This window comes from Lactuca saligna, chromosome 9, assembly GCF_052625555.1.
Source record: "Lactuca saligna cultivar CGN05327 chromosome 9, ASM5262555v1, whole genome shotgun sequence".
Lineage (NCBI taxonomy): Eukaryota > Viridiplantae > Streptophyta > Magnoliopsida > Asterales > Asteraceae > Lactuca > Lactuca saligna.
The window spans coordinates 25,434,161-25,454,814 of record NC_136425.1 but is presented as its reverse complement, the minus strand read 5'-3'; the positions used below and the strand labels follow the sequence as shown (position 1 = coordinate 25,454,814).

At 35.8% G+C, this 20,654-nt stretch overlaps 2 protein-coding genes across 2 annotated transcripts; both read left to right on the top strand.

Moving 5' to 3' along the window:
* The first annotated feature begins 6,950 nt into the window (after positions 1-6,950).
* LOC145015390 (putative receptor protein kinase ZmPK1) lies at positions 6,951-9,573 on the top strand. The gene has a single exon (XM_078973855.1). The coding sequence runs from the start codon at positions 6,995-6,997 to the stop codon at positions 9,383-9,385; it is 2,391 nt and encodes a 796-aa protein (XP_078829981.1). The 5' UTR covers positions 6,951-6,994; the 3' UTR covers positions 9,386-9,573.
* An 8,547-nt stretch (positions 9,574-18,120) lies between these two features.
* Positions 18,121-20,289, top strand: HIT3 (HIS triad family protein 3). The gene is made up of 5 exons (XM_078975986.1): positions 18,121-18,279; positions 19,183-19,240; positions 19,567-19,656; positions 19,777-19,894; positions 20,002-20,289. Exons 1-5 carry the CDS (start codon positions 18,155-18,157, stop codon positions 20,067-20,069), a joined length of 459 nt encoding a protein of 152 aa, XP_078832112.1. The 5' UTR covers positions 18,121-18,154; the 3' UTR covers positions 20,070-20,289.
* Positions 20,290-20,654: the final 365 nt, after the last annotated feature.

The window sequence follows — 20,654 nt, the reverse complement described above, 5'->3', positions numbered from 1 at the left end:
TTAAGACTCCCACTGACTCCTTGACATATAAGATTCTCTTGTCAATAAACATTTGTTGACAACCAAATATTCAAGAGTTAGTGTAGCTTTTTATCAAAACACTTCATAATTTTGGTCTTAGTTGGTCTTTGTCTTATCCAAGACATCACAACTTTCCACAATTGATGAATGTTATAAACCTTCTTAATACTATTCACTCAATATCACAATCTAGACTTTAAGACTTGTTTTTGGAACAAAGTATGATTGTCTTCTTGATTTGACCATTTCATCAATCTTTGATTCCTCTTCTTGGACATACAATTGTACCAAGACTCACTTAGAGGATCAATTGAGATATGGTTCTCAATCATTAAGACCTATCATAAAGCATAAAAGGTACTCTCCCTTCTTCTTAAAATGGAGAAACTTTTATCTTTCTGCCTACTTGACTCTTCTTATTCGTTCTGCTATTGATTTAAACATTTTCAATCAATTCAGAATTACACTTAATCTTATAAGCATAATCATATTTACTAAACCTTTAGTAAATCATGACGAATATCTTTGTTACTCTTATGGTGAACTTGATCAACACACAACTTTGTGTACTCGATCTCCTAGTTCTTCACTTGACACTTTGTCAATGAATTAGTCTAATTTCCAAATACGTAATTTCTCATTCATCGTGTATCCACGTTGCATGATTCCAAGTTTCTTTCCAATTGAAACTTGGGCGATGAGAAACTCTCCCTATTTGGTAAATTCTTGACATTTCCATAAATAACATAACTAAGAATCATATCCATTCGTTGTAGAAATATTCAAACATCAATTTTCATAACGATTTCATTGCAAGGAAACAAATAAATAAGTGAGTCAAAATTTATTTTATTTATAAAAGCAGCGGAAAAACATTTGTCCTTACAATGCAAAATCCATTGAAAACTATGTAAAAAATGAAAATTTTCTAACAACTCTATCATAACTATCAAAGCTCAAAATCCAATCTTCAAGTCCATGCGATCAAGATCCATCTCTTGTGATTAGATTCATCTTGCTCTCCTATCAAGCTTCCTTTCTTTTCACCGATCCTTCAAAACATTCAAATGCAATCTTATCACATCATGTATTAAGAATCAATGAATAGGAACTTAATGGAGTTAGATAGTGGATTCTTACCTAAAGCATAGTCATACTTTTGACTCTCCCATCTCTTAGATCTCTTAGGTAAATAGGGCAACTTCGTCTCCAATGCCCCTTCTCTATTGGCAATAAAAGCAAACTGACTCTTTTGGAACAACACATGGAACTACCTCAGACATCGCCTTTCTCTTATGATCAAACTTTTCGATCATTGCATGTCTTTCATTGCCATTGTCTATATCCATAGAGGTCTGAAGGCAGATTCACCAATCAACTTTGCTTTTCTATTGCGCCAAATCATTGCAGATTCAGCAACAATAAGCATATAGGTGAGATCTTTAAGGGTCACGTCGTAGTTCATCATATAGTACTCTCTTACGAACTCACTATATGAGTTAGGAAGTGACTGAAGAACCCAATCAACAGCCATCGCTTCACCAACAACGGATCCCATCATTCTTAACCTATCAATGTGTGACTTCATCCCTAAGACGTGTGCATACACCGACTTGCCCTTTTTATGTTTACTTGCCAAAAGGGCTTGGGTGATATTGAACCTTTCAATTTTACAATCTTGTGGGTTGGGGAGAGTAATTGGATGAGGAGGAGGAAGTGAAGCATGATTTCTTGTTCCTCGATCGAATCGTGGAATATCATCTTCATGTGGAATGCTTGTTCCACGGGATTTGAGAAGACCATAGTTGTCGAACTTTGACATCGGGAGAAAAATGAATTCAAGTTAGTTGATTAATTGAGTCCTTGGTAAATCACCCAAATGAAATTCCAAGGCTAGGACCCAACACAATATCCTACAACTCGGGAGAGGGATGCCGTAACCCTAATTGCAGAATATTTGAAGGTAAGTGAATGACGATTCACTAATTTCCACCATGAAAAACGAAAAAGAAATTTAAGTTTTAAATCTATGAAAACTCCTAGATCATTTGAGATTCATTGAACATTTCAATGGCATGTTTAAATCTCGATATGCCCCTCTTGTTTGTGACTGGGATGCCGAGGATCACAAAGCGGGTGTGAATAACCATGCAAACTACATGGTGCCCTCGCATGTTACAATCACCTATTCGATGTGCCGGTAAACCACACACGCTCCACCGAACTATGACAAACATTGAGTCACCCTTTGCTACCTTTGCTTAGAACCATTTAGTGTGCCGATAAACCACATACGCTCCACTAACGTCTTCGCAAGGGCACAAAGTGTAATTTCATGGAATTGCATCAATTCACTTTTGCCTAAGTAACTAAGATTGGGAATTTGAAAAACATTTAGTTACTTTGTATTTCATTATACTTATAATGGAAGGTTTCGTCCTATCCTACCCGTTCGGCTAACGACCCTCCACTAGTCAAGAGTGCGGTGGGTAAGAGTGGATACCCATTCAATCGCCATTTTATAGGCAATTTCCTTAAACACCCCTTATAGACCAGCTTCGTGAATGAGGCCTACTAACGGTAAGACTGACTTTTACTCATACATACATACATACATATATATATATATATATATATATATATATATATATATATATATATATATAATGTTAGACTTTTAATGTTATATATAGTATATGGTGTATTTTATACTTTTAAAATACTATATGGTTAACTCTAACAATTACACTTTTAATTCAATTAAAAGGTTAACCTAAACCTTTATGGATTTATTAAATCTCTTTTAATTATACTCCTTAATTAATTAATAAAACCATAAGGGTGTGATTTGAACTTTTCAAAACATTACTAGGGTTTTAGAATTTAACATTTCTAATTAAACCTTTAATCAACTTTTAAATTCCAAAACTTGAGGGCAAGTTTTGAAACCTTTTTCAAAACATTAGGATTTTAACTATTTAAATTTCAAAACTCCAAAACTTTTGGGTTCAAATTTAAATTATAAAACTTAAAGGGGAAAATATGAAACTTTTCATAACAACAAGGATCAAATAACAAATAATTTTAAATTAACATTTAATCACATAATTATCCATATTTGATTTGTTTAATGATTTCTTGCAAAACAATTTATCAATTTACTCAAAATAATTAATCAATTATCTTATAAGGAAACAATTATCTTGTTAATTGATAATTATCTTTAATTAGATCAAGAATATAGTCATATATATCATAAAATCGGATTTATATTGATCTAACATGATAAGGTAACTATCCATATGCAAAAACAGCAAGAAATCCCGAGATAAGCATTATCTGACAAGTTGACTCGTCGAGTCAGGCATGGACTCGTCGAGTCTGTATGGACTCGGCGAGTTCAGCCATGGACTCGGCGAGTCCAGCCTCCATAAGCCAAAAAATCGAATTTTTTAGTTACACAATGCATCAATACAATTGAAACCAAGCTAGGCTCTGATACCACTGATGGGTTTTGGTCATAAGACATCCTATGTGCTCATACAAACCCTAATGCTTGGATCTAGGTTTCTCTATTGTACATGCTTTGAATCCAAGACTATAAACCCTAATTCTAACATACAAGTAATCATATTAATATGTAATTAGGTTTAAGATCATACCTTGATTGTTATGTAGCAATAACAATCCTAATTCCTCCTTGTATTGACTTTGGAAGGCTTAGAGTCACAAGTGTCACTCCTCTAATGGTTCACAAACACTATGAGCAAGAGGATGAAGAGGAGAGAGGTTGGAGGCTTCCAAAAACGTGTAGAAACCCTAGCAAGATCATTAGCCACGTTTTTGAGCCTTAAGGGGTCTTTATATAGTTGGGCTATTAGGGTTATCTAACAAGGAAACCCTAATTTGGATGCTTAAGCCCTAAGCAACCCATAGACTCCTTTAATTAAGCCCATGGACGATTTCCTTATGGGTTTCCCATTAGAATTCGTCCATCCTTTAATACAAGGCAATCCATGGCCCAAATTGCAATTATCTTATAATTACAATTCCAGTCCCTTAAGTTTAATTAATCTCTTTTAGTCACAAAACTAATTACCAATTAATTATTGACTAATATTAATTAAACAATATGATTTCTCCTTTAATATATTATTCTCATAATACATTAATAAATCATATTTAATCCTTACTCTCCATAATTCATCCTATCAAGTTGCTTTGGTGAAGGTAACCCAAAAGGACCATGCACCATCGGGTCAAGTACATACCAAAATAGTTATGGACTTAGACACTAATATAATAGCAAGGTGGTCGGAGGACGGATGGGTGAATGGTGGTGGCGCCGCCAGAGACAATGAAGGGGGTGGCTGCCGGTGGGAGACATAAGGGGTGATGGCTGGAAAGGGTTTAGTTAGGGTTAGGGTTTGTATGGCTATATACCCGAGCCCTAACAAACTAAGTTCCATAATGTCAAGATCAACCCCTCCATCCAAATATCCTTTCAAAATAAATCCCATATTTACCTTTTATACCCCAGCATTACAAATCCATAGCAATCTATGTACAATATTTACAAAACAACCCCTTTGCCTCCAAAATATCTTCAAATAAAGTCCTAGGAGTTACCATTTAGTCCCTGCCTTCATAAATACTTACAAAACCAATCCGGAACTTACACTTTTAACCCCCACTCTCTAAAATTGTGACAATTAGCTCCTTAAGACCAACACCTTACTATATTATTATTGATTTTAGGGCTATTATACATTCATTAATTAATTTAATTATTTATCAAATAAACGGGATGTTACATCATTACCATGATTCAAAAATTCACTCCCAAGACCCGGGTTTTCAGATCCATACTCCACGAACCCTGAAATCATTTCATGGTAGAAATCGAATTCCGCCAGAGACCCAAACTCTGGAATGGAATTGACAATTCCGGTTTGTCGACCAACCAAATCCTCCATTTCAAGAAAATCTTTCAAATCACAACTATTCCCAGTCTCTTCCACTTCTGGGACTTGAGGAAGAATCTCTGGTTCATCAATAATTTTGTTCAAAAACTCAACAATATCATTTGTAAACACATTCTCCTCTTATTATCACAAAAATTTCACATCATTCACCGGAATCGAAATCAGATTTTGTTCCTGTACCAAAAAAGCATCAAGATCCACACACTCTTCATCATTCCATTCCTCCTCGACAAATGGAGCCTTGTATTGCTCCCAATTTTTGGGTCAGGGCATGCTTTTTTTAAAGATTTTGTAAAGGACATAATGTTCTTGGGTAAACAGACATCTTTTAAGCTCTAATTGGTTCGTCTGCCTGAAGGTGCCCGACCTTGGTAATAGAAACTGGATTAAAAAACAGTGTTTCGAAGCGACTTGCAACAAATTACAAGAAATTGGGTTAAAAAGAAACTAAAAAAACTTCTAACAAACAAGAATTGACTTTGAAAATCTGAAAATTCTAGAGCGGCGTAGATACAAACCTTAAAGTGTGTCAAGGATGAGCTTTTAGTAGGATAGAGAAGGCGAATGGAGATATCGATGGGCAGAGCTGGTTATATATTACTTGATAAAACTTATAGCAATGAAAAGACATTTAAAATACAATCCATTCGTATATTTTGCATCAAGTATTATGTATTAAAAATGAAAATATTTAAGATCAAAGTTGAAAAATAAATACTTCAAAAATCAAATGTGGACAATTAATTTGTGACAAAGGTACTAATAAAATTTCTATAGGTATTTTGGGTGAGCCAGAAAAAGCGGGAATGAACTTTTAGCAAGCAACGGGAACGAAAATTTATATGCGACTAAAAATCAGAATATAGTGTCACAAAAATTTTGTGCCACTAAAAACCATAATACAGTGGCACAAAAATTTTATGCCACTAAAAAGTTGTGCTATGTAAATTTATTTGTAGTGTTCTTTGATTCGTTTGCTTATAAGAAACTTGATCACATAACAGAGAGTAGTCTTTTCTCACTAAGCATTAAGCTTTCCGGTCATTTATGTTGGGATAAAAGAGAAAAAAAAAACCTACTCTCAGAGACAGTATAATTTTTACGTTGCATTCAATGTTAAGTATTTGTCAGTCAACTACAATGATTGGTTTATGTTTAATTAATGACATTACAGTAATATATTTACATCCCGTTAAAGGGCAACCACACTTAGGAAATCATAAATCTCTCTTGTCAGAGCCTCTTTCTTGTCCAAATCCAATCTACGGGGTTTATTGGTTTAAGACATTACCAAAAAAAAAAAAAAAAAACTGGTTAAAAAAGAAGATAATTAAGGTTTTCGGAGAAGGAATGAATAGTAGGTGGCCATTCAAATCTATAAAACTCATAATGATAATTAAAACAAAAATATATATGTTTTAGGGTAAAATAGTCACAGAAAAATGTATGATGGGGACTAAAATTGAAACAAAATCAAATTACTATGCGTGTCATTTTATATTTGAAAAACGTGCAGTGGATTTGATTAAAAAACTATATAATCATGTGGACCAAAAAGGTAATTTTCTCTAAATTGAAATTGGTATGATCGATAAATTAGCTTTGTGAAAATATATGTGTTGATGTGTGAAAAAACTCAAAAAGTGGATTTGATTACAAAAAACCTTTAAAAGTGTACCAGCGTTATTGCTATAAGATACATTGACTTTCAGAAATTAATTGGACGTGTTTTAAAACTTCAAGTTCGTCAACCATGACATATACAAAAGGAATAAATACGTATATAATAAAAGGGAATTGTTTTCATCCATTGACAGAATACGAAACCGTCAAACAACTCAGACACAAAAAGTGGATTGATCGTATCAGATGGTCCACACATAATAATAATATTATAAATATAAGGATTGAATTATGCATGCGCAACTTGTAATATAAGAAACGCATTGAGCTACTTACATTTGACTTCAAAAGATTGTAAACATCAAATGATGATGAGAGAAATATTCCTTCTCCTCCTCTTCTGTTCCTTGATCAAATCATCAGCTTCAAAGAACACCATTAAAGATCATCTTCAGAGGGGTTCCTCTCTATCTGTTAATGATGATTCCAACGTGATAAGGTCCCCAGACAGCACTTATACATGTGGTTTCTATGGCTTCCAAAGCAACGCTTATTGGTTTGCAATCTGGTTCACAAACTCCAAAGAACGAACCGTGGTTTGGACTGCAAACCGCAACACACCTGTGAATGGCCGTGGATCAAAAATGACATTTCGGGGAAATGGGGCCATGGTTCTGACAGATTTGGATGGCATGATTGTGTGGGAAACAAACACAACCTCGACAGATGTGGATAGAGCAGTGCTGCTGAATACAGGTAATCTGGTATTGAAGAACCCAAACGGTCAGATTCTTTGGCAAAGTTTTGATTATCCAACTGATACTCTTTTGCCTTCTCAAACACTAACAAAGAGCAAAAGCTTGATATCTGCTTTAAGAAGAGGAAGCTTTGAATCTGGGTATTTTGGTTTAAGCTATAACAGTATTAACGTTCTAATACTGACTTATGATGGCCCAGAAATATCAAGTGTCTACTGGCCTAGTCCTGATCCTGGTTTTAATGTTTGGAAGTTTGGAAGAACCTCGTATAACAGCAGCAGAATGGCAGTTTTTAACGATGTGGGTGAATTTAACTCCAGCGATTGGTGGAACTTTCGTGCTTCAGATATGGGTTTTGGGATTAAAAGGAGGCTAGTCATGGACTATGATGGTAATCTCAGGATTTATAGCTTGAACGAGTCAACTGGGTTATGGTCAATTTCATGGCAAGCTATTGCACAACCTTGTAATATCCATGGAATCTGTGGGAGAAACGGGATTTGTGTTCATGGAGTACCACCGGAATGTTCATGCCCACCTGGTCATAAATGGACTGACCCTAATGATTTTAGTCAGGGTTGTAAGCCTACTTTCGATCGAACATGTGTAAGTGTAAACTCAACAAAGTTTGGATTTTTGGAACTGCGGAATACAGATTACTATGGGTTTGATCTAAATTTTTCTACACCCATGTCGTTCGAAGCTTGTAGGGACATCTGTTTGGGAGATTGTAGATGTGAAGCATTTAATTACAGGCTAACAGGTGAAGCTTTTTGCTTTACAAAAAGTGCTCTTTTCAATGGCTATAGATATCCTACTTTCCCAGGAACCATCTATTTGAAAGTACCAATTAGCATGGAAACAACAGATTCTGCCTTACTCCTTGCTACTTCTATGGCCACATGTCCCGAGGTAACAGTTATGGTGGGTTCTCAATCTATGTATCAATCATCTGGCAAAAAGGTGAAATGGGTTTATCCTTTCTCCTTTGTTATAGGTATTGGTGTGGTTGAAGCTTTGGTTATCTTTTTAGGGTGGTGGATTTTCTTTAAGAAAAATGCCATCCTAACCAACTTAGAAGAGGGGTATCGAATGGTATCAAGTCAGTTTAGGGGGTTTACTTATCAAGAACTGGTGAAGGCGACACAAAACTTTAAGGAGGAGATAGGGAGAGGAGGCTCAGGGACTGTGTATAAAGGGGTTTTGGAAGATGAAAGGGTGGTGGCTGTGAAAAGACTAGGAGATGTGAGCGAAGGTGGAGAGTTTTGGGCAGAAGTGAGCACAATCAGTAAAATCAACCACATGAACTTGGTGCGAATGTGGGGTTTATGTTCACAGAAACAACACAGAATTATAGTTTATGAGTACGTGGAAAATCTTTCTCTTGACCAGAGATTGTTCTCCTCGAGTTTTCTTCAATGGAAAGAAAGGTTCAAAGTTGCCATAGGCGTAGCAAAAGGTTTGGCTTATTTACACCATGAGTGCCTAGAATGGGTGATTCATTGTGATGTTAAGCCAGAAAACATTCTTTTAGATGAGTCGTTCGAACCAAAGATTGCAGATTTTGGTCTGGCAAAGTTGACTCAGAGAGGTGGTCAAGGCTCGGAGTTTACCAGGATCAGAGGGACAAAAGGATATATGGCTCCAGAATGGGCTAGCAACCTTCCTATCACAGCAAAAGTTGATGTGTACAGCTATGGGGTTTTGGTTTTAGAAATGGCAAGGGGAATTCGACTTTCTAATATGATTATGCAGGAAGGAGAAAAGGAGGAATCGGAGCTTATGAGGTTTGTAAGGATAACGAAAACGAAGCTTCAAGGAGAAGAAATGGAGTCATGGATTGAAGAGATAATTGATTCGAGGTTGGGAGGATTGTTTAGTAGGAAGCAAGCTGTAAAACTTGTTGAGATTGGTGTAAGTTGTGTGGAGGAAGACAGAAATAAAAGGCCTACAATGGGTTCAGTTGTACAAGTTCTAATTGATTGTGAGTCAGAGTAGATGTGCTATGAGGCATAGGACTTCCGTGTTTTCGAAAAAAAAAAGTTTAATAATAGAGCAAGTGGAAAACAGGAATTGAAAAAAGAGACGTGTAGCATGATTTTATGGTTGTAACTTGTATATTTGTAGCATGATCACAAAAGATACTTCACTACTTAATCGTAAATAAATTGGCAATTGTTAATTAATTAGTTCGTACTAAAGATCAAATTCTCGAATTAAGTTAGTTATGTTGTCGCATTGATATTAGTTTACATAAAATTTAATGCATGGAGAGAGGTTGGAAAGGAAGTGGTCCATTGACTTAGAACATGTATGTTTGGGTCTTGGGGAAGGCATGTTACATGGTTGCTTTTTTTTTTTTTTTTTTTTAATAATTATTTATTGTTCCGTTTTTTTTTTTATCAAACACGACCATTGTAAAGCACTTGAATCTAATAGAAACATTCAAATTTCATACAAAGATATTCAACTCTAATATAAATTATCAATAAATCTTACAATACCAAAACATTCAAAGTTCAATAGAAAATTAGTCAAAGTTTAACAAAAACCAAACTAATTATCTTAGCTAGAGCCTTGCTCATCGTTACTCTCGTCATTTGCTTGATGGATGGATTGAATTGAACTCACGAGGGATGAAAGTGGAATTGTGTTGGTGGTGTCGTAGTTGGGATTCCCAACCATGACCATCAACCTTAATCAAATTGTCATTGCAAATATTTTGTAAATTATTGAATCTATTGTTGAATCATTGCAAGTACTTATGTATTTCTGTTGCTTCTGTGTGCATGTGAAGTGGTTGTACTCGGAATGTAATAGGTAAACCATACTTAGCCTCAAATCATGTTCAACTCCCTCTTATGTAGATTATAAGAATTTCCAAAGATAGAAGACGTTCACTCTAAGGCACTTTAGAATGTCAAATCAGCCCAAGTTGTCTTGGTCAGCCTATGCTAACTATGTCCTTAACACAAAACTTAATTAGCTCACAAAACCACATATAATACTATCGATATAAAAAGTTTAAAATAAATGTTAAAATATACTAAAGCTGTAGGGTGTCATACAGTTTTTATTGTCGGCATGCTTATTTGACAGCTTTTAACAGCAGTAAACAACACCCCTCACCCAAATATTTTGTCAGCAGTTCTCTCTCTCTCTCTCTCTCAAAATGACTCTTTTTCTTTTGGGTAAATTACACCGTTGGTCCCTCGTGCACATGCCAGAAAGCATGTTTAGTCCCTATTTCCAAAATTTAACTCGTGCAGTCTCTCGTTGTTATTTATCTTGCATGGTTAGTTCCTATGCACGTTAACTGTTAAATTCTTCCGTTTAAGCTACCCACGTGCCTTGCACGCAGGGGCATTTTCGTCTTTTCAGGGTTTGTATATATGAACCAGTATGGCGCGACTTCGATAACCGATCATTTCTGATTTCATCCTCCGTCGACCCTTAGCATTGCACGAGAAAACCCTAGTTTTCTACGATGGTGAACTGGAGGATTAGGCAAGAATGGGAGGAATACGATCTCCAAAGCTCATACGGTAAAATTTTCTACATTTTCAGTTGATCATCCATTATACGTTCCTAAAACGTAATTTTTTTTTGGGTTCGCAGCTGACAATCCATGTATGTTCTCGATACGATTGAACTATGGTGGAGTTTTTACGAAGTTTCCAGGCCGCAAATACATAAAGGGGAAGATGAAATATATTGATGGCATTGATAGTGACTTGTTCTCGGTGCATGATATGGATGAGATAATGGAATTGCTTGATTGTGTGGAACCAGGTAAAAGTATTTATTATCATTTCAAACGACCAACCTGGGATTTAGATTTTGGGTTGTATGCTTTGGGTTGTGACGAAGATATAAACCACTTTAGGTCATACGTGTATGAACACAAGGTGATAGAAGTGTATACAGAGTTTTGGGAAACCAAGCTCCATACGTATCAAATGTCCCCAAACCCTGCAAAGATAAAGATACACGAAATTCCTGAGTCCCTTTGTCGTAAAAGCTTGTTATTGACATGGTCAAATTAAGGGGATTGTCCTAGTGAAGAAGCCCCTGTTTTTGAGAATGTAGAAACTATGGACGAACCCCCTAGTACATTACTTGAAACAACCTTGGAACAACTCCTTGTTACATTGAGTGAAACAGTTGAGTCAACCCCTGCCTATATACCAAGAATTGAAAGCCCTTTGACTGAACCAATGATAGGAAGCACATGTCCTAATGTTGATGGTTTGGGTGATACATATGAATGGTGTGAACCTTTTGGTGGGACTCCTATGGAACAAGATGAACCAAATAGTGAAAAAGCAGGTGAAGACAGTCAAGCTAGTAAAGACAGTCATGATAGTGATGACACTGAAGATAGTGAATACAGTCAAGATAGCGATTACATAGTTGATGAAGATAATTTGTTAGATGATCCAGAGGTTGATATGAAGAACTTTCACCTCAACATTGACAAAGAGGTGGAGTGGGTTGGAAGTTTTCCTGATGACCGAGATGAAGCAGTAGAAGGTGATGAAGAATTAGAGGTTATAAACACTGAAGAATTTGTATCTGCATCTTCCTCAGATGAGGGTGAAGCTAGTAAAAAAAGGAAGAAGATAAGAGATTTACGAAGAGCACATAAGAATGAAGCAGCTGCTGTCAAAGATCCATTTTACATCCACCAGACTTTTAGCACAGCCAAGGAAGTTAAACAACAAATTTATCTTCATTCCATACAGAGTAGAAGGGAGTTAGACTTCGTCAAGAATGACAAAAATAGGATTAGAGTGGTTTGCAAAGGGATAATACCAAACCTTGGGATATTAGAAACAGGTGGGACCAACAAAAGTAATGACAAAGTGGGACCAAGTCAAAAGAAAAAGAAAGTGAAAGATGGTTCTATTCATAAATGCCCATGGGTCCTACTAGTGAGTAAGTGGAAAAAAGACATTAACTGGACTGTTAAGACCTATGAAAAGCAACATACGTGCCTTCAAACAAGGAAAATTAGGGCATGTAACTACAAGTTTCTCTCTGAACAGATTGTTGACACAGTGGAGGCAAACCCAGAAATACCACTTAGAGCATTACATGAGATGCTTGAGAAGAAATACCAACTTGGATTGTCAGACATGAAAGTTCATAGGGCGAAAACGAAAGCCCTGGAATCAATTAGGGGAGATTTTGCTGCTCAGTACTCATGTCTAAGAGACTACTTATAGGAGGTGCAGAGTAGAAATCCAAACACTACAGTCAAACTTCAAGTGCAAAGTGAACCATGTTATGCATCTGAGACCAGGGTATTTGAACGAGTATACATTTGTCTTGGTCCACTGAAAAGTGGATTTGCAGCAGGGAAAAGAGATTTACTAGGGCTTGATGGTGCATTCATGAAGGGTCCATACCATGGTATGATCCTGACAGCAGTGGTATGTGCATAATCATATTTTAGTATTTGATTAATGTTTAACCATAGTTAATTGTTTGCTTATTACTGTGTTTGACATGATAATTCAGGGTTTAGATGGGAACAATTGCACATACCCTTTGGCATATGCAGTTGTTGAAGCAGAGAACTTTAATTCATGGACCTGGTTTTTAACTAACTTAGGAGATGATCTTGGTTTGTATGCAAACTCCAACTTCACTTTCATATCAGATAGACAGAAGGTAAATAAAGTTCTCCATTCATTTTCACATGCATGTTTTACAATTCAATAAGCAACTTCACTCTTTTGATGATTTAGGGGTTATTGCCTGCACTTGAGAAACTTTTCCCAGCAGCAGAGCATAGATATTGCCTAAGGCATCTTCATGAGAACATGAAACGCAAATGGAGGGGCAAGGAATTCAAGGATTGTCTTTGGAAATGTGCAACATATACCACCATACCACAATTCAACAGTGCCATGGAAGAACTAAAGAAACTTAACAGTGAAGCATATGACTGGCTTAATTCTATTCCACCTAAGCACTGGTCCAGATCCCACTTCTCAGGTATATAATATTATGTTTATAAGTGTATAATTTTTAAATATAATCTAATACAGTTGTGTTTTATTAGGGAGGGCACATTGTGATGCTTTGTTGAATAATATGTGTGAGAGTTTGAATAGCAAGATAGTGAAGGGTCGTGATAAGCCAATTATCAGTTGCTTGGAGTTTATTAGGGAGTATATCATGAGGAAAATTGTCATGGTTCAAAAAGAAATTGATAAAGCTAATGGCCCATTAACTCCTACAGCCACTAAGACCCTTGAAAAAATTAAAGAAAGGGCAGTACAGTGTAGGGCAGTGTTCTGTGGCAATGGGAAGTACCAGGTTACAAGTGAAGGTACTAATCAGTATGTGGTTAATATGGACCAACAAACTTGTTCATGTAATAGGTGGGAACTGACAGGCATACCCTGCAAACATAGTATAGCAGCTATATGGGATATGAGGCTCAACAATGAAAATGTTGGAATACCTGAGACATAGGTACACCCAACTTATTGGCTCAAGACATGGAAAGAAATGTATGTCTTCAAAGTTGAACCTATTAATGGGAGGTTATTGTGGGAAAAAAGCACATGTCCTACCAAGTTGATACCACCAAAGTATCGTGTCCCTATTGGCAGACCAAAAAAAAAAGAGAAGAAGATCTGCAACAGAAGATGATGGAGTGTCCACAAAATGGAAATTTGTAACATGCACAAAATGTGGAAATGTGGGCCATAATGGAAGGACCTGCAAGGGACAATCACAGACTGGGAATGGAACAGGAGAAGGTGCAGCAGGGAATACAACAGGAGAAGGTGCAGCAGGTAGCAGTGGTGGTGTACAAAATGGAGTTGGGAACAAAGGAAAAAGCCCCATGCTTTGAGAATTTGTAGTTTGGTATCATGATCATGAAGGATAACTATGTTTTTGTTAGGCATTTATTGCCATATTACTTTGTTGTTATGTTTTGTATTTTGATACTTTGTTGCTGTGTAGGATAACTATTTGTATGCCATAAGACTATGTTGTTATTTTGGATGTCCCTTTATGTTAATGGTCAATGGTTATCTTGGATATTTTAGAGTTTTTGTCCTTTTTAATTGTTATATTGGATGCTAGTATTGAATGGTATATTGCATATGTTGCAAATACCACATTTTCATTAAATTTGAACACCAACTGATAACACCACATTATGATTACACAATATATTGTAACTAAAATTGAATTTTTTTTGTTAATACAAATAACATTACAAAGAGTCTCCATTACAAAATACACATACCAAAATACTAACAACTTCATTACTTAACCTACACTTTATATATAAGGACTGAAACAAAAAAAACCCAACTAATAACTAGGTAAAGCTTCAATTTGCGATTTTGTTCTTCAAGTTTCATCCTAAACGCCATACAATCACAGTCCTGATCATAATCATTCACCCATCCTATGAACTTGCATAATGGTCCCTGAACCAATTAAAGTAGATGAAGAATTAGGGCAAAATTAGAGAAGACAAAGAACGAAATTGAAATCATTAACCTTACCTTTACTGTACAAGCATGATAGAGTTTCCCAGGGTTTCTTTTGCTATAAGATGTGCGAATCACTGCAGTGGCTCCACAATTGCATTTAATATCGATCATTGTTATGTATTTGGAAGAAATCGATCGAACGAGGGGAAGAGACGAACGAGAGGATACAGAGGAAAAGAGGGTTGCAGTGTTCTTTATAAGATTTAAGGTGTAACGGCATTAAATATGGACACAAACCCTAAAAAGACGAAAATGCCCCTGCGTGCAAGGCACGTGGGTAGCTTAAACGGAAGGATTTAACAGTTAACGTGTATAGGGACTAACCATGCAAGATAAATAACAACGAGGGACTGCACGAGTTAAATTTTGGAAATAGGGACTACACATGCTTTCTGGCATGTGCACGAGGGACCAACGGTGTAATTTACCCTTTTCTTTTTTTGCATACGGTAAACACCACCTCTCTCTCTCTCTCTCTCAAAATGACTCTTTTTCTTTTTTTGCATACGGTAAACACCAAACCTTAACCATTTTTAAAAATGGTAAATATGTCCCCATCTGCATAATGGATACATATTACCGGTGGTATGATATGGTTTAGTTTAAAAAGGGTAAAATATCATTTTATATTCATTCAAGGAAACATAAATAACATCATCTAAGTGGTGACCATGGATAAAATAAATAGAAACTAAAATGACAGTCCAAGACAAAACTTCAAAAATGGTCCTTGTGGTTTTCGAAAATATCAAGTTTAGTTCCTAAGTTTAAAAAACCTCATGGATCGTATCTGTGGTTTCAAAACTTTTAACATTTGATCATTCCGGCTAACTCCGTTACCATTTAGCCATTAAGTCAGGGGCATTTTTGTCATTTCACTACACAGGGACCATTTATGAGGTTTTCTATTACTTTTTTTAAATAAATAAATAAATATAATATGCAAGGGGTCCCACACTTCTCTCTCTCTACAAGGGGTCCCACACTTCTCTCTCTCTCTCTCTCTCTCCATGTGCACCGATCCTCCTTAACCTCATTCTCTTCTTCATCTTCTTCATGACTTTCCCCTATCATCTTTGTCTCTCTGTCATCACCCTTCCCTACCCATGAATGATCTCTATTATTGCCACGTATCTCTGATGAGTCAAAACTTATGGAATCATCAATCAACCCCAAACCAGTTCGTTCAACTGGTTTTTGACCGAACCGGATTTTGTAATCTAGATCATGGTTTAGTTGTTCCAGTTTCCTTTCTTTTTCAAGTATTCTGTCACTTAAACTACTGCTGCTTTGGTTTCCATTTCCATTAAATTCGTTTTTTGCATCTGAACCAGAATTCTATTCTCTCTTTAGATAATCTATCTCTTCCTTCAAATTCTTTATCGCTTCTTCTATGTCAGACCTGACAAAAAATTAAAAGGCTCAACAATTTATTATGATGATGGGTATTCACAATAGAAACACCAAAGGTTACTAAAAGACCAAGTATGAAGATTAATATGCAATATTTCTACAGTTTCTCGATGATGATGATGATGATGATGATGCTTGAATGGAATACCCAATTTCACATAGCCAAAGACCAGAGATGTTCATCAAGTGTCAAGAGAAGAATAGAAAATAATAGATAGGAATACTAACCTGCCAAGCCGACGACGCTCCAACTCTACATTAATCTTTCTGCAATCAATACCTTTTTCTCTTGAAGCAAAACTTCTCTGGAGTTAGCATCGCCAAAAGGGTTCACCTTAGACCTTGTCTTCTCTAATCCCTGTGGTTGCAATGCAGTCCGTCACTCTACTGAACTGCCGGAATGTGAACTCGTGGGCCGACTGCTACTTTTCTTAGCATCAATTTCCAAATCCACCTTCTTGTGAACCAAACCTTTCCCAGCCCCTGGGCCTAGCTGCCCCAAAAGGACTCGGTTTATTGGTGTGCGCCGATGGCTCAACTGGAGCACTTTCACCCTTTGGTGGATCTAACGCCAAACGTCGGCGTTCCGTTGGTCGTTCCTGATCACCATCACGAGGCACAACTCCCCTTTTCTAACAATCATCTTCAGAACCACCGGAATCCCGAAAACCAGGACCGGAATTAGAAGAATTGGTGAGTGGCATGGGCTCCTTGCTCGCCGTCCAATTATCAATCTCGTCAGCTCTAGAAATCTCGTTATAAGAAGGCATCATAGGTTTCTTCGTCACCCCCCAATTATCGACCTCGTTTACCCTAGATGGTTGATCATATTCCAAAATCCAAGGAGCTGAAACTCTACGATCATCACCAAACTCACCATAAGACTGTTAGCTTATCTCATCGGAGTTGTGGCTTCGTGGAAAACAAGGGTCGATCAAAGCAATAATAGAGGGTGTTTGGGGTGATGCGTCTTAACGAGAGAGAGAGAGAGAGAGAGAGAGAGGGGAGGGAGAGAGAGAGAGGGAGGGAGGGAGAGAGAGAGATAGAGAGAGAGAGAAAGAAAGAGATGGAGTGGGACCCCTTGCATATTAAATACTAGTTTATAACCCGTGAGAACCACGGTTAGAAAATTAATTAAACTTTCTAAGTAAAAACTCAAAACTATTAATTAATAATTTTAAATAACTTATTGATTAAAAGATATTTTTTAGTTATATATAAAATTATAATCATTGATTCAAATAAATACGTAAAATATATCATCTTATAACTTGTATAAATTTTATTTTATTATAATTGGTATAAATTTTATTTTATTTTTATTCTAATATTATTAATTTAATGTAATTAAAATGTGATTTAAATTTTGAAATTTGAAATTTGAAATGGAGAATTAATAGATTGAAAAGTACCATGATATTAATTACAATACTTAACATGGTAACACATGGCAAAAGAACTACTCTTTTATTAATATAGAGATTAAATATTTATTTATTTAAAAAAAAGTAATTAAAAACCTCATAAATGGTCCCTATGTAGTGAAATGATAAAAATGTCCCTGACTTAACGGTTAAATGGTTACGGAGGACCAAATGTTAAAAGTTTTGAAACCATAGGGATGATCCGTGAGGTTTTTTGAACTTAGAAACTAAACTTGATATTTTCGAAAACCACAGGGATCATTTTTAAAGTTTTGTATAAAACAATAGTCTTAAGGACGAAATCCATAACCAGTAACATATCTAAGGGACGAAACATGTAATTTATTCTAAATTAGGTAGTCACTTTTTTTCTATGAAAGGAAAAAGGAAAATAATGCATACGAATGAGCAGCTGTAAGCGGCTACAGGTACTCAACTCTCACATTTCCGGTGCTCCCCAACAGTCTTCTGCGATGGCGTCTGAGAAAGACGCAGCTCTTGCTGCCGTTGCCTCCGACTCTCCCACCATGTACACTCTTCCTCTGCCACTATTTACTCATCTGCTAGTGCTGGATGATTATCCACATAACCTTTTGATCTACATCGTCTCGTCTGTTGTCGTGGGCTTATCTATGGCTTTCCGTTGTCATCGTGCTCCTGATTGTATAATTAATGTTTTGTACCACTGATTCGTTAACTAAACCCGTGTCTGTCGTTTTATACTCCCTAAGTCCCAAAACAGGGATAACTTTAGGGTTTTGCAAGTCGATTTACGATGTTATTCAAATGCAAAAAATTGCCATGGCTTTTGGTAATAGTTCATCACAAATATATCTCCTTGATAGGTCCCAAATGTAGAGACCAGAGAGCAAGGAACTTGAATTGATTATCTTCTCTTCGTGTACAAACATTTCTTGAGTGACCAAACTGGAGCATTTGTTACAATTGGTTGCTAACTTGCTATTTAATGTATTTTACCCTCTATAAAGTGGTGTATTCATTAAATCTTCGAAAATGGCATTCTGCTTGTTTATTCATTAAATCTACATCCTTGATCCTTCTTAGGTTGTAGGCTCCAGTGAAGCTTCTGAACATGTATTCTACTTAATATCTGTACACTTCAACTACCTTTGACTCTTCTTACTTTACCACAAAATCTTGTATAGATTTAATGATCTATTTTATTTAAAATGGAAGACTTAATGCTTAGCAGTTTCTACCATTTAGATTGGTTTCTTTTAAAATTTTCTAGTTGATTAGCTGGTGATTGCTATAACAGTAACTATACCTTTTGATATAGTAGGGGCTTACAGTTTTTCTTATAAATTTATACTGCATCAAAAGACTTTTCAGTTTTCATTAATTATGTCTTGTTTTGATATCTTCTAAGCTTAAAATATGCTTATGTTGGCCTCCTTTTCTCATTTTACAGCTTTGACAAGATTATTAACAAGCAAATACCAGCAAATGTGGTTTATGAGGATGATAAGGTAGCAGCACATTACTGTTTTGACTTCTAGTTGTTGAGATATTTTATACTTTGAAGTTTGAACTAAGTCACTAACTACCAACATTTGTTTAATGATCAAATTTGTACGTACTTGAATTCAACCTTCTTGGAAGAGGTTGTAACATTTTTAATTAACCATCTAAATGCCAATGCAATATGAGACTTTTTTTGACTTAATCTGGTCAGAATGACTTAATGGGTTAAGCCAAAAAATCTGGCTTAATGTATAAAGACACCACCCTTTATTAGGTTAAGCACTTAGGGGCTGTTATTTTTCTTAAATTTCACACTCCTCTTCTTTGGCAGGTTCTTGCATTCAGGGACATTGCTCCTCAAGCACCAACACACATTTTGCTTATTCCAAAAGTTAGGGATGGTTTGACTGGTCTGTCTAAGGTAATTAAGTATATTCACATTTTACACCATCATATATTAATTTAATCTATAAAAAATATATATATACTTTTGTAAATTTGTATGGTTTGATTTCATTTTCATGTGATGTTGTATTTGTAGGCTGAGGAGAGGCATTGTGAGATTCTTGGTCATCTTCTGTACACTGCAAAGGTTGTAGCAAAGCAAGAAGGCCTTGAAGAAGGTTTCAGAATTGTGATCAATGATGGACCAAATGGGTGTATGTATACTTTTATACTTTTATATTAATATCATTATTATTATTATTATTATTATTATTAATTTTGTTTTGATGCATTTTTATTTTTTATATACAATGTTTTACAGGCCAATCTGTTTACCATCTTCATGTTCACCTCCTTGGGGGACGACAAATGAACTGGCCACCTGGCTAATCTAATATGGCATTTCCCTCACTACTCAAAGCCTAGTTGTTTGATATTGTTGACTGAATTGTAATGCACATTTATGGGCTGTGTTTGCCTTGAAATTTAAACCAATTAGCAGGACCCCCTACTATTAATGGCAATGTTCATAATAATAATAAATCTAGGCTTTGAGTACATATTGTATGGCTGTCCAAGACTTAAAAAGACCCTCTTTTATTGTGTTTCACATTTATTAGTCTGATGTGAATGGGACAAAAATTGTAATTTTTTTTTTTTTTTTTTTTTTGCTTAATCTTGTCTGAACAAAAGACATGAATGCCTTAATCATTGAACATAGCCCTAAAAGATTGCTGAATCTCTCAGTCATTTCGGCATATTATGATATAGTATAAATTACCCCCACAGGTGACATTTGAAGTAGTTTGTAGTTTAAACATAACAGTACTACTAATGCAAGCATCATCCAGAGAAATAATAGTAATTTTATTACTTAAATTAAAACTTATTTAAATTCTCATTAAAATATAAAATGTTCACGGTCTTCCGTGTAAAATGGACTACTCCAGACTCTTTTGGAAAACCTGCTACAAA

What these genes read in the sequence shown, in the direction of transcription:
- LOC145015390 (XM_078973855.1), top strand. Translation starts at nt 6,995, where the DNA reads ATGATGATGAGAGAAATATTCCTTCTCCTCCTCTTCTGTTCCTTGATC.
- HIT3 (XM_078975986.1), top strand. Translation starts at nt 18,155, where the DNA reads ATGAGCAGCTGTAAGCGGCTACAGGTACTCAACTCTCACATTTCCGGT. An exon ending in GCCTCCGACTCTCCCACCAT is followed by an intron (nt 18,280 to 19,182) that starts GTACACTCTTCC and finishes CTCATTTTACAG; the next exon opens with CTTTGACAAGATTATTAACA. An exon ending in TGGTTTATGAGGATGATAAG is followed by an intron (nt 19,241 to 19,566) that starts GTAGCAGCACAT and finishes CTTCTTTGGCAG; the next exon opens with GTTCTTGCATTCAGGGACAT.